The 13,177-nt window shown below is 34.0% G+C and overlaps 1 protein-coding gene across 2 annotated transcripts in view; it reads left to right on the plus strand.

The window, feature by feature from the left end:
- The window catches only part of LOC136031836 (uncharacterized), a 74,472-nt gene extending 62,306 nt beyond the window's left edge, over window positions 1-12,166 (plus strand). For both annotated transcript variants that reach the window (XM_065711671.1, XM_065711672.1), the window contains exons 7-9: window positions 1,126-1,917; window positions 4,293-9,107; window positions 11,812-12,166. In XM_065711671.1, coding sequence (XP_065567743.1) covers window positions 1,126-1,917; window positions 4,293-9,107; window positions 11,812-11,978 — 5,774 coding nt within the window. In that variant the 3' untranslated portion in view covers window positions 11,979-12,166. The remainder of the gene's footprint in view (window positions 1-1,125; window positions 1,918-4,292; window positions 9,108-11,811) is intronic.
- The last annotated feature ends 1,011 nt before the right edge of the window (window positions 12,167-13,177 follow it).

A 13,177-nucleotide genomic window follows, 5' to 3' on the forward strand; every position in this document is an offset into this window, starting at 1 on the left:
GGAAGCTTAAATCGTCAAGACAATCTTAAGTCTAAGAGATTTTTACTTCCTCAATTGACTCCTTCTCCTTTCTTCGTCTTTGCTGTGCTCTTTAGGACAAACTCCATCAAACTCATCCATATAAATTGGGGTATAATTCGAAACTGTTTAATTCCTGATATAGATTGCTCCAAATTTAATGCGATAAAAATGGGTATAAACTAAAAGATTAGAAGGAAGGGTCTGATATGAACTACCTAGCGTTTCTTTAATAAAAAGGAGCAAGCTTTCTACTAGCATGCTAATATTTGGATATAAAGAGACTTCATGCGACACATTTCGAGGAGACTAGTTTTCATTGGATTGCAGAATTTAAAAAAAGTCTCCGGTGTTTGACAATTAATTGGGAGCTTTTGAAAATTTTCAAAGAATAGTAGTTTTTCTTTCGCCAACTTTCATTCACCACACTGCACATGGGATTGAAGATTAGGACTACAGTCGTATTTAATTTTACTTCTATCCACCATTGTCACTATGATGTAGCTCAGGCATAATTATCAGCCTTTCAACCACTTCCATAGTGTAATAAGATGTCTTATGTAATTGGTTAAAAAAGGAAGTTGCCTAATATGCGCTTTCTTCTTTTCTTTATTCTTCACTACGCAATTCAATAGACGACGTTGCTATATCAATCCACACAAAAAATGGGAAAAGTGCAAGAGGCAATAGGAAATAGTAAAATTAATATAAGAACTGAATATAAGCTGAGGTCTTTGTAGATAAAACAAAAGCTCAGCCCGCACTGGAAAAGGTTTTTAAACTTACCATCATTAAAGTCTTAATCTATTTCTTTTTAGGGCTCCTCTTTCAACATAAACTTAGCTAGTGTTATAGTAATTTCAAGGGAGGATAAGGAATTCATTAGTATTTGAGGGGGTAGGGGCCAGGGAAACTTCGCCTGTTTATATATTTGCCTGATTGAATTTTGTCTTTATATATATATATATATATATATATATATATATATATATATATATATATATATATATATATATATATATATATATATATATATATATGTTTTAGATATATATTTGGATATGTATTTCCCAGTTATATGTCATACTAATTTATTTTGTGTTTTAGATACTGACTTGAGGGGGATAAGGATCCAAGAACTTTTTCTAGAAGCCTTAACATTAATAAAAGAAAAAGAAGAACCGTTAGAAGATCTAACTGGCGACCAGCGTGTTTTGAAAGTCATGGAAGAAATAAAAGAAGCATTGTCTGCGAGAATTGTCAACGAAGACGTTAAATCAAGTCGAAAATTTTTACCTAATAAGAAAATTCTAACGCAAATCAAATCCAACATTGAGAACTATCAAGCGGCCAATTACACACCAAAAACTAAACACTCGAAACCAGAAATTCTAAGAAAAGTCGCTGATTTAGTTGAAGATTTTTTGCAAAATAACGAGCAACAAATTTCAAAAATAAAAGAATCAATATTTGAAACGAACGAAGAGTTGAATTCATCTCCTGAAAATAATGTGAGATATTATACACAGGCCGTAATTCAGCAAATTTTTAAACATGAACCTGGACAATTTGAATCAGAATTAGTAAGATTAGGACCACTATTTGTTACTGCTCTGGACGAGATTATTTCAGCCAATGATACAGAAAGATTACCAAAGGTTGCAAACAAAACTAAGGTAGATTTGCACACATATGCTGTGGATAAAGCAAAAGTTGAGCTAGACCTATTAAATCAGTTGTACAATAACGATACAATAGGTCAAGGCATTAAAAGACAGTTAAAAAATCAAATGGATATATTGGGTCAGCTAGTTGGTAGCCCAGGTGAAACTGATGAAATAAGTTTTGACTACCAGTTACCTACTGGAGAGAGCAGTTCTATTAAAACTGTAGAAGAACGTAAGTATTTTTGTCTTTTATCCCTAAAACAGGTAGGGGAGGGGGAGGAAGGCACAACTTTGAAATAGGTTAAATATATAAAAGATATATATATATATATATATATATATATATATATATATATATATATATATATATATATATATATATATATATATATATATATATATATATATATATATATATATTATGAAAAGAGAAATCACCAATGCAACAGCACAAACACATTAAAAAAAAAGAAAAAAAAAAAAAAAAAAGAGAGAGACAGAAGGAGAAAAGGAAGACTGTTTTCCTAAATTAGTGATTAATATAGACCAGCACTTGAATGAGGCCTTAACCCTACCCATCCATACAATCACATAGGTCAAACAGCATAGCCATACACAATCAACCATAAAGAATAATCCATGGACAGGCAGTCCTGTCGTCAATAAGTATAAGTCGTCATTTACTAAACAATAGAAACAATAAAGACAAATAATTCAGAGGCAACAACCCAACACAAGGGCTCATCAGGAGAATACACTTGCCTATAGGGTTTCGGCACTTTAAATTCTCATAAATTCTCATTCGGCACTTTATATATATATATATATATATATATATATATATATATATATATATATATATATATATATATATATATATATATATATATATATATCCTCTGGGTGTGAGGGAGGGGGCTAGGACCCAAAGACTCTCTCTTGCAAATGTGCCTGATCTAAAAAATTTCCAAAATATTTGCTTTTCGCCAAAAATACGCCATGGCAAGTGAAGAAGTTGATGTGCTGCGACCAGGCAATAGCTTCTTTCGATTCAATAATACCTCTTCGACATCGATTTGGACAAAATATGCCACTTAAGTTTTATTTGCGTGCTCTCATGTAATATTTGGGTTCCAACTTAATGATTTTGGTATCCTAGGAAAAGCCATAAGCCAGGATTTTTTTTTTATAGCAGAATTACCGTAAAAATTCCTATGACTCTACATTTTTAGTTCTGAGGGGTGGGGGCAGTGCATCAACAACGAATAGACTCCAGTTTCTTCCATCTATAGTATATATATACTATATGCTATCTATATATAGTATATAGTAATTACTTGTATTTTCCTAGCGGATAGCTTTTAGCAAGTAATGATCCCGCCAGTACTGTGTATACAATGAGGGACTTTTTCTCATCTACTTATTATAATCTAATTCCTGTTTGCAGTTACAGTAAACTTTAATTTCTTTCCGTCAAAATTTCGGTTACTATGGACTAGTGTTCGTTCTTTACCTGGTTACGTATGGTGCCTCAGCTGTGAACTAGTTTGTCATGTAAGATGTATTTCTACTATCTCAGGGTTACTTCTAATTATTAGGGACAACTTTCTTTCCTAGGTTACGTGTGATTCCGCAAACATGAACTATTTTGCCGAACAAGTTGGATTTCTATTGCCTCAAAGGTTGTTATTAGATGCTAGTGATAATTTTCTTGTGGATTTGTGGTTACGCAAATGCTGAACCTGAAAGTTATTGCCAACAATTCATAGAAAAATGATTAGGCGTGAAACTAAAAAAATAAAACATCCAATTTTAAAAATAATTAATTAAACGAAGTTTTTTTTCAAGGAAAGAGCGATATCGAAACTCAAAACATACAAAATTATCAATTCGCAGACTGCGTAAGATATATTTACAAACTACAAATAAACTGAATCATGGTATTTGTCGACATACGTGGAATTTTAAAACTAGTGCTCTACTGAAAACACAAAACTGATCTAAAAAAAGAGGACATTTTGATAGGAACTCAAGATTCTGTATGTAGTCTACGAAAAATAAAAGACTAATTTATAAGATTCCCAATAGTCTTGCGAACGTCATGATATCGTTACAATCATTTCAGCGTACAATTATATTCCTTAAAAAAGAACCTCAAGTAAGCCCAGGTTTTAGTAAAGCGCTAGTTCTTAGGATTAGAAATCTTTTTTACCTTTTAGAATTATTATGGTCATCCTTCTCCTTGGCGCGTGTATAACCCTCAACAGTATTTATGAAAAAAATCTCACCATTTCGAAGAAAAGACGCGATATGGAATCTTGCTATAAAGTTAACCAAAATGCTTCATTTGAATAGAAATATAAAAACTTAAAAGTATATACGCAAAGGAAAGGGGAGGTCTCCCAGTCCTAATCCCCCAAAATCTGAAGACACCCAAAGCCTTTTTATCCCTATAGAATTTACAAGTTACCTCATATCTCGCCTCCTTTTTCTAATGTGTGAATTAACATAAATAAAGGAAAACCACAGCTATATAAAAAATTTCAAATTGATATTAAAATAATCTAATTTTGCTTTTTTATCATTTTCAAGCATACTTTCTTTTAGGCATAATCGAAGAAGACGAATACCATGGAGAAATTATTGAAGAGGATCTGAAAAATCTCATTCAAATGCTGAAATCATTTAGTACAGCTAATGAAACACCAAAAGAGTCGTTAAAAGAAAAATTATTGAACGAGAAGGCTATTATGGAATCAAATTTAGATTTTGCAAAAAAAGGAAGAAGAAGAAGAAAGATTAAACAGATAATAACAGTGATTGATCATCTACTTAATACGAATGGAAGCCTTTCAAAAGCCTCAGCAGATAATATTCAAGACCTGTTTTCCGAAACTAGGAGAATTTTTTCTAAAACTGATGAAGAAGTGGATCAAATAATTGATCAGATTTACAAAGAGACAGCTGGTCTAGTCAACGCCAATAAGAGCAACCCAAACGAAATTAAAGAGCTTACCAGCCATATTTGCCTCGTTATTTATCAGCAAGACTGCCTAATCACAGATGAAGAAGAAGCAATTTCGTTGATTGAAAATGTTTGGAGGGATAAAGGAAAGATTTTTGAAAACGAAGTAGCCCTTTCGAATCTGGAAGATTTGACTAGTCTTTTATTAGAGACAGATGAGCTCGATGACAATCAAGAAGACTTCCTATCACATGTTGAAGAAGAAATTGAAAATGAAAAATTGAAAATTAAGAGGAAAAAAATAATTAAAAGAATTTTGAGCCTTCATGAATATAATAAAAAGGAATACCCGCTAACAGAAGGTTTGCAAAATTTCCTGGTAACCATAAATACAACTAATCAGACAAATTATCAGGAGCCGTATGGTGGAGTTCTTGAACTATTTAGTCATGTTTCAGAAGATCCAGAGGATCTTAAATCACTTTTATCAAAGCTCAACGAAAAAGAAATAAACGCATCTGCAAATGAATTCTTGGAATTTTTCAAAGATATTAATGATAAGAAGTATTTCAGCACACCAGAATTAGCTGTAGAGAAAGCTTTAGAGCTGAGTAGAAACCTAGATGCACTTGATAAATTGAAGAACAAGAAGATTGAAGATACAATAATTGAACTGGCAGATACAATAAAACTGTCCGATTCTTTTCCAACGACTGTGACTGAGCTTGCAAATAACGTGACTATTTCATTGAGAACACCAGAAAAGATGCTAGAAAAAATCAAAAACCAGGAAACTAGAGATGAACTTCGACAGATGCTAATGAACGAGACACTAGCTGTAGCCACTGATTTGAATGATAGTAGTAGAGATATTTGGATAAACGTTGTAAAACAAGAAAAAAGTACAAAACCACCACAGGTTGCAGAAGAAGTAGCACATTTTTTTGATGACTTGCTGTTGCTGCTGAAGAGTCAAGATAAACTACAGCAACGAAATGAAAGAACCTTAAAAGAGAATAAGATTAATATATCCGAGGCTATAGAAGAAATCATACAATATATTGAAGATAAGGGATTGAAGGAAAAGCTGGAAATTTTAAATGACACATTAAACACAAGTAATAGATCAGATGAATCCGTCATCTTGGATCAGCTCTTGTATTTAACAGCTATCGGACTGGATAAAATGCAACGGAAAATTGAGAAAAATCACTTGCTTCTCCAAGAACTATCAAATCACAATAAGTTAGACAGTAATAATATGTCTGAAACTCTTTTAGAGCTTACCAATACCATAGAGACAAATGTTTTGCCAAAATTGAAGGAGACTAAAGACGGTAAATACAAAGCTCTTTTAAAAGTTCAAGACCAACTTATGAACAAAGCTTATAGCAACTTCGAATCTATGGATGAATTGGAAGACATAGTGAGCCATTTGAAGAATCTTCAGTCAATTCTCTCAAAAAAAGACCTTGCTTTAAATCACACATTGCTCAGTGGCCTAGAGGACGATATATTGAAAGAAATAAATTTTAACAAAGCTCTGAGTTTATTCAAAGAAGAAAATGGTCTTAGCAACTCTGACCTAAAAATTCAAGAGATAGTAAAGGAATTGGATAACAGACTTAAGAATGATTCTTTAGCTAAAGAAAAATTAGTAAAGGAATTAACGGACGTTCTTGAAAAGGTGGGTACAGGAATAAAACAACCAGGTAATCAAAAAATAGTTGAGGTGCTATTAGAAGAAGTGTCACTTTTACAATCCAATCAGGACCTTAAAGAAGCCATTTCTATAAAAAACTTGAAGTTTAATGAAACTATACCCAATGTATTATTGAAAAGGACATCTAAGCTTTTAAAAAATGTTTCTGGTACTGATGATAAAATAAACAACATCTTACAAAATCTAATCCAGGACACAATTTATAAAAATGTAGAAAACGTCACTAATAAATTACTTTCATTGACCGGAAAAGATAACATATTGGAGGTGGTCGCTAAAGTTCGAAAACTTCAAAATTTTGAGGATTACGTTGCGGGAAATCCAAGTGATGTGAATGTTGAAAACATAATGCATTCGCTTTCTAACGAGTATGCCGATCTTCTGAAAAGTGAAAGCAAGGTATCTTACTTTATAAACTATCCACAGGACATGTCCATATTATTGCCAATTTTTGAGAGCGTGATTCATGCAAAAAACAATAATATTTCTTGTGATATATCCATTGCTAAGTGGAAACTTGCCAGCTACAAAGACATCTTAAAATCGAATGGTGAAGAAAATGATATCCTATACCGATTCATTTTACTTTTAGAAGAAGAAGGAAATAAGAATACAAGAAGAAAAGAAGCTCTATGGAATCTGGCAGTAGAAGTACTCGAGAACTCTAACTCTAAATTACCTGAAGTAGATTCTGAGCTAGCCAGTGTTATTGACAATGCTTCTTTATGCTCCCCACTATATAAAACAAATTTGCTAGTTAATCATATAGCAAAAATCCAAAGAATGTTTACACCAAAGGTACTTAATGAGGGAAAACTTAAGAAACAGCTAATGAAATGTTACCCGATTGCAACGATTAAAATCTTTGAAAGCTCAACATTTAACTATTTAACAGAACATTATGAGACTGCAAAACTATTCAAATCACTCTCTGAAACCATTAGGGCCACACTTACAGATGTACTAGCATCTATTCCATCAACTGGTAGCAGCGAAATCTTGCAGAAATATATGCTAGTAATGAATAGCGGCAAAGATGGAAAAATAGACGCAGAAAGAGCGGACAAACTTAGAAAAGTCATTCGAAATTTTCAAGAAGAAATCATAACGGTGTCGAGCATATCTCGCGAAGATATGTATCAGACCTTGCAGAAACTTGATTTCACTGAGTCTTGTATACGTCTTTCCGTACAACTAGATATAATAAATACTTCTTTACGAAAAATCCTTCCTGATTCTAAGACAACAGCATCAAGAAAAATGTCATCTTTAAAACTTTTATACAACAAAATTGAAGAAGTGCAGATGGGGTTATCTCTGATTAATCAAAGTTTACCTATAAATCTTGAGTTATTTGACTATCTTGTGGCAATTCAGAAAAATATATTATCTGAGCGTATTTGTATTACTGAAGATATTGATTTCACACTTAATAATACTGCCACTGATCAAGTTCCGATAGATGGATTGGGTAGAAGTTTATCGGTACCAGAAGGCCACCTTTCTGATAAAAACCAGCTGGACATCAAAGCCTTATGCGAAGCTTTAGAAAAAACTGTTTCTTGTCCAGATGTGTGCAAAAATCTAACAGTTGTCTTAGAACTGATGCAATTCTATCCTAAGCCAGATTTTATCAAAGATGTTGTCGAATCAGAGGTAAAGGTGGCAGATAGCAACGCTACCCGACTCCAGACGAGCCAAGATAACCCACACCTTTTATTGCTGAAACGACATTCAGATTTACTAAATGTCCCAAGAAAGAGTGCTTCTATTTCTACTACTGATAAGCCTGTGAAGAACATAAATAAAATAGATCCTTCAAGTGGTCTGAACAATTTAAATTTTGAAGGGGAAGGTTCATCTGAATCTTCAAAAGAAAATTTCTTTAGCTACGACACTGTGGGAGAACAGCTTAGAATAGAAGATAAAAATCATCAGAGCTCTGGTATTGATGAATTAGATTCTGAAATATTGGATCCCAACTTCCTAGAAACTATTAGCACATCAAAATCTAGAATGCCAATTGCATCGAGTGTTGATTCAAACGTAAAGAAAATAATAGTTGATGCTGGTGGATTTGAAGTTAAAGATAAGGAAACCTCAGAGGTGATAGATAAAAATTTTAAAAAGTCCATCATTGACAAACTTGAGTCTGAAATAATAGATCCCAACTTTCTTAAAACTACAAGCACCTCCAAATCTAGCTTACCTGTAGCATTGAATGACCATAGAAATATAACAAAAATAACAGTCAATGCTAGTGGATTCACAATTAAGGAAAATATAACCTCCATAGAAACCCATAGGATAAAAGACTTAGAAAATCCTGGGAAGCAATCTGGGGAATCTTTTGCAGAGTATGAGGATGAATATGAACTGGTTACTGAGATTCGTCGAATTGTTTATGACGGTGATGGTCAATTGGTTAAAGAGGAGGAAATCTCACAAGATCGCTTAGACAAGATATTAGGCGAACAGAATTCTACTAAAAAACATATAGAATTCATACAAACTACTGAAATTATGAATGTAACGAATATAGATAGCGGAGGAACACATCACGGGGGTGTTTTCTTAACGAATGCAGAAGACGTGTTTGAAAAGCTGAGAAAGAAATTTGATGAGCACAACAAGAATTTGAATGGTGCAGGATCCTTAACGAGGGAAGGAAAAACTATTATAAAGAATGAATATCAAAACAGCAGCGATAAAGAAATCAATAATAACCCAAAATGTAAGTATTTTTTTGTTACTTTCTAAGTCAATTATCAATACAATTAAAAAATTAAGTTTTAGTTCTTGCTAATATATGACCTTCGGCACCGGGATCGATGTTCTTTTCACTATATCTAATACTTAGGCACTAGGTATGGCAATTTTCTTTAAAATAAACCTTCTCCCAACATTCTACAACCTGCAAGATCATCCAAGAGAAAAACAAAAGAGAAAAGAGATAAATCGCTGCCTCCTATGTGAAAAGGTGATTTTCCTTGTTGTTCAAGATGGGGATTGTTTTTCCCCTGTATATGGTTTTTAACCATAGTAATTTCAGTGTTGCAAATTTTTCGTTAATGTGACATTATTTTCGGGGAGTGTTTAGTCTATTTTTGAAACTTTCATAGTAGTTTCCGCAATATACTTTAACTATTTAGATTAGCTGAAATTTCATTTAGCATTCCAAATTGTCCCTTTAATTGGATAAGAAATAAAAAATAAATGGAAAAATGTGAAGTTCCGGGGCTGACTCTTAGTTTTGTTTCATAAAATTTTACTCTTAAAAAATTTTTACTGCAAAAACAGAAACCATAGAAGGGTGTTCGTTGTTGTTGACTAAAAGGCTTGTCAGACACAGGGATTTCTTCTAGATTTCTTACGAAGTCTGCGTGCAAGTGAAAGCATTACTTCTTCATGAATTAGGCAACGTTTTATTGGCGAATATTTAACAATAAAAAAATAAAACATCAACACGAGAAGATGTGTTAGGCCAAGCCATCGACAAACGTATTGTCGATGAGCGGATTAAAACTGACTAAGGAAAAAAAAAAGTTTCTTGCCAAGGAAAAATAGTGCATTCTTTTGTAATGGAATGCTTGATGTTATTTTGCCTTTAAAAAAATAGTATCAATTTGAAAAAATTCGTAGACATTAATCGTTCCGCAAGAAAGTAAAGCGAGAAATTCAAACAAAGAATAGAGACTAGTTGAAAAGACCTAGATTAGATACGCTTTTTTAAATACTGTTTTTGTTCTATCATGGAAATTATGCTTTAGACCAGTCAGAAAATCTTAAATTAAAATGTTCAAGCCTTTACACAATTTCTAACTCAAGCCTTCAGTTAGCATTCTTAACCCAACAAATTGACATTAATCAATACCTCTGGGTTACGATTCTCAGTAGTTTCTAAGGACATTATTTGTTTTGGAAAATAAACATTTTTCAAGACAAGAAAAACAGTTTGTTTAAAAGCCCAGCAATAGTTATTTGAATCCAGCACAAAAATTATAGTTGCAGTATCAGATACAACCTAGTAAAGAATGAACTCTTACCCATAGTAGCCAAAAATTCAAATTGTATTTTGGAAAAAAACTGTTAAATGAGAAAGAATTGTAATTTTAAGCAGAATCAGGAACGGTAACTGTTATTTTGGCTTATTTTAAAAGCAAATTTTTTTGTGACAACAAAAATTTCATTTAATTTGATAAAATTCCCATATTAAAAAATTTTCATAACTTCTAATTTTTATTTAGAAAAAAATTTACTATTTGAAAATAATTCCACCCTCCAACCAACCAGAATAAATAGCAGCCATGAAACCTCTTTATTTTCAGGGCGAATATACTAAGTCTGCCATCATCCTTCATGAAGCTTTTAAATCCATCATAGTGCATAGTGTCGTAGCAAAAACACTGATACGGAGGCGGTAAAACCTGAGTGATGTTTCTCTTTCGTCTGGACTTAAACAGCTTGTGAATTCGATACGTACCATGGCCCAAACAGAGCATCTTGTCTTTGTCTCTTTTGACCAGATTCCCAAGGGCAACCTTCAATATCTTGCTTCGCTAAGCCATCTCTATGGAAATGTTCAGTGCTAACTCTTTAGAGTCAACCATCGCCTTGATGAATTACAAGTAATAAAGGATAAGCTCCACACAGTTGTCCATAATGAAAACAGGTCGTAAACAGGGATATTTAAAGGGGGAGGGCTGAGGGACCTAATCCCCCCGCCTAAAAGTGTTTGTCCGACTCGTAAAAACCTGACAAAAAATCATATTAGCAAATTTTTAGCAAAAAATCAAAAAGCATATTAGCATATTTCCAAAAAATCAGCTGTTAACCAGCTTGGGTGGGGATCATTAACATTCTCCCTTCGAAAGACGGGTGAAAGCTACTCAGGACTCGCCGCTATTTAAAGCACGCGGTACTTGACCCGCAGACCCTGAACTAGCAAGGGAATTTCGATCTCCCACCTCGAATTGCTTCCCAAAGGATGTTTTATTGCACCAAGGTCGCTCCCGTATATATCAAGGGGGTTTGATTCCTCAGGCTTAGTTTTGACAGCCATTACTTGCTACAATGCACCCAATCTTGGTGATGTCTTTCACAAAATACCCTACATCATGGTTGGATAACTGGTAGGGTAACCATTGGTTGCCTAGGACAGAAATTAGCATTGAAAGGCCCCTACTTGTGCCTGCTACTCTCATGGGTGCCACAAGAAGGTTCTGTCACTACCTCCAGGGCGTGTTCGAGCAAGGGGTAGAATCTTAGAGAGGGACATGCTAAAAAAAATACAAAAATTGGTTCACTTAAAAGAAAGTTAAGAAACTAATGAGTAGATTGTAAATATTGTGATATTTTTAGGGAAGGGGAGGGACACACTCCCCGTAAATTTGTTTTGGTTTTGTTTTGGTTTACACTCTTTTATTTGTTTTTTCTAGTCATATGCCCCAGTGATGGATTGCATCCTAACCCGGAAACTTGCAAGCAATTCTACAGTTGTACCAACGGAATCAGCCATTTGATGGATTGTGGTTTGGGTCTTTATTTCAATCCTGTGACAAAGAACTGCGACTGGCCTAAGAATGTTCCATTCTGTAATCATTAAAAAGGAACACCTACAAGGTCCTTTTTATTTTCAGAAAAAGGGTAGTTTGAAAAGCCACAAAGAAAATAAATTGAGTTATTGAAGGTTAAATAGTTTTTTTTTCAAACGAAAGAGAGACCTGTTAGCTCATTACCTTGTAGGTCAGATGCTATATTATAAATGTGTTCGTAATATAATTGTTATCTTGACTTGTTAATAAGAATTAGAAATAGAATATGTTTAGTTTGTTTCATTAGAGACACAAAGTGGCCCTATCACCCTTTTAACAATCCACTCCTCATCCCATCAACTTTATAGAAAAAAGTAGACGTGGTGCACCTTATTAAAGCAGAGTCTCGCAAGGTTTTCAGTTTCTTCTGATGGACACAGACTGGGGCCTTAGAGCCTTCAATACCCCTTTGAAACATCAACCTTGCCGTGCTAAATTTTATGCAGAGTGGTAGGCATGTTCAGTATGTGTTAATGAATTAAGCAAATATTTTCAGCCTAAATGATTTGGGCACAAAAGTGGAACAGTCACTCATCCAAACCCGCATCTCATATCTCAGAATTCAGTAGAAAGATAGGCTATTGCACCTTGGTTGTATCGAAGACGTGCAGTGTCGTAATCTACAGTCTGTAGGATTTGGGGCACAAAATTAGCGCTTGAACCAATGAAGACACCTCTCCCTTCCCCATAAGAGTTTTATTTGTGTGATCGGAGGGGGCTCTCCTACTCTTAAAACTGGGACAAGCGATTCAAGACTGACGTGAGCTTGCCCTCCAAGATTGATGGGACAGGTATTTCAGGTCAATTTAACAGAATAAAGATGATTTTCAAAGTTATATTTCCCTCCTACGACTTTTAATCTACTGCAAATTATGGTGAAAGTGACTTTGGGCCAAAGGGACAGAGTGGGTGCATTTCCAGAGGCGTCTACCACTTCTGAGCCCCACCTATCTTTCGAGGGAAACTGTCCACAAGGACTGACAATCTGGTAGGAGGGTATCTACGGCCAAGGTGATATTGCTTGGGAATTAATCCTCAATAGCAAAGAGTTTCTTACAAACAAGAATCACCACAATGTAAAGTTTATTTTGGATTTTGAGCAAACATTGTCTGGCTTGTTTCTGGGTTGTTTTTCAAGGTCTACGGCTTACTTTTTGGCTCGCAATATGAAAAGACTACTTGCTAGTGGTAGTGACAGTAAAACAATCAA

Source organism: Artemia franciscana, chromosome 10 (assembly GCF_032884065.1).
Source record: "Artemia franciscana chromosome 10, ASM3288406v1, whole genome shotgun sequence".
Taxonomy (NCBI): domain Eukaryota; kingdom Metazoa; phylum Arthropoda; class Branchiopoda; order Anostraca; family Artemiidae; genus Artemia; species Artemia franciscana.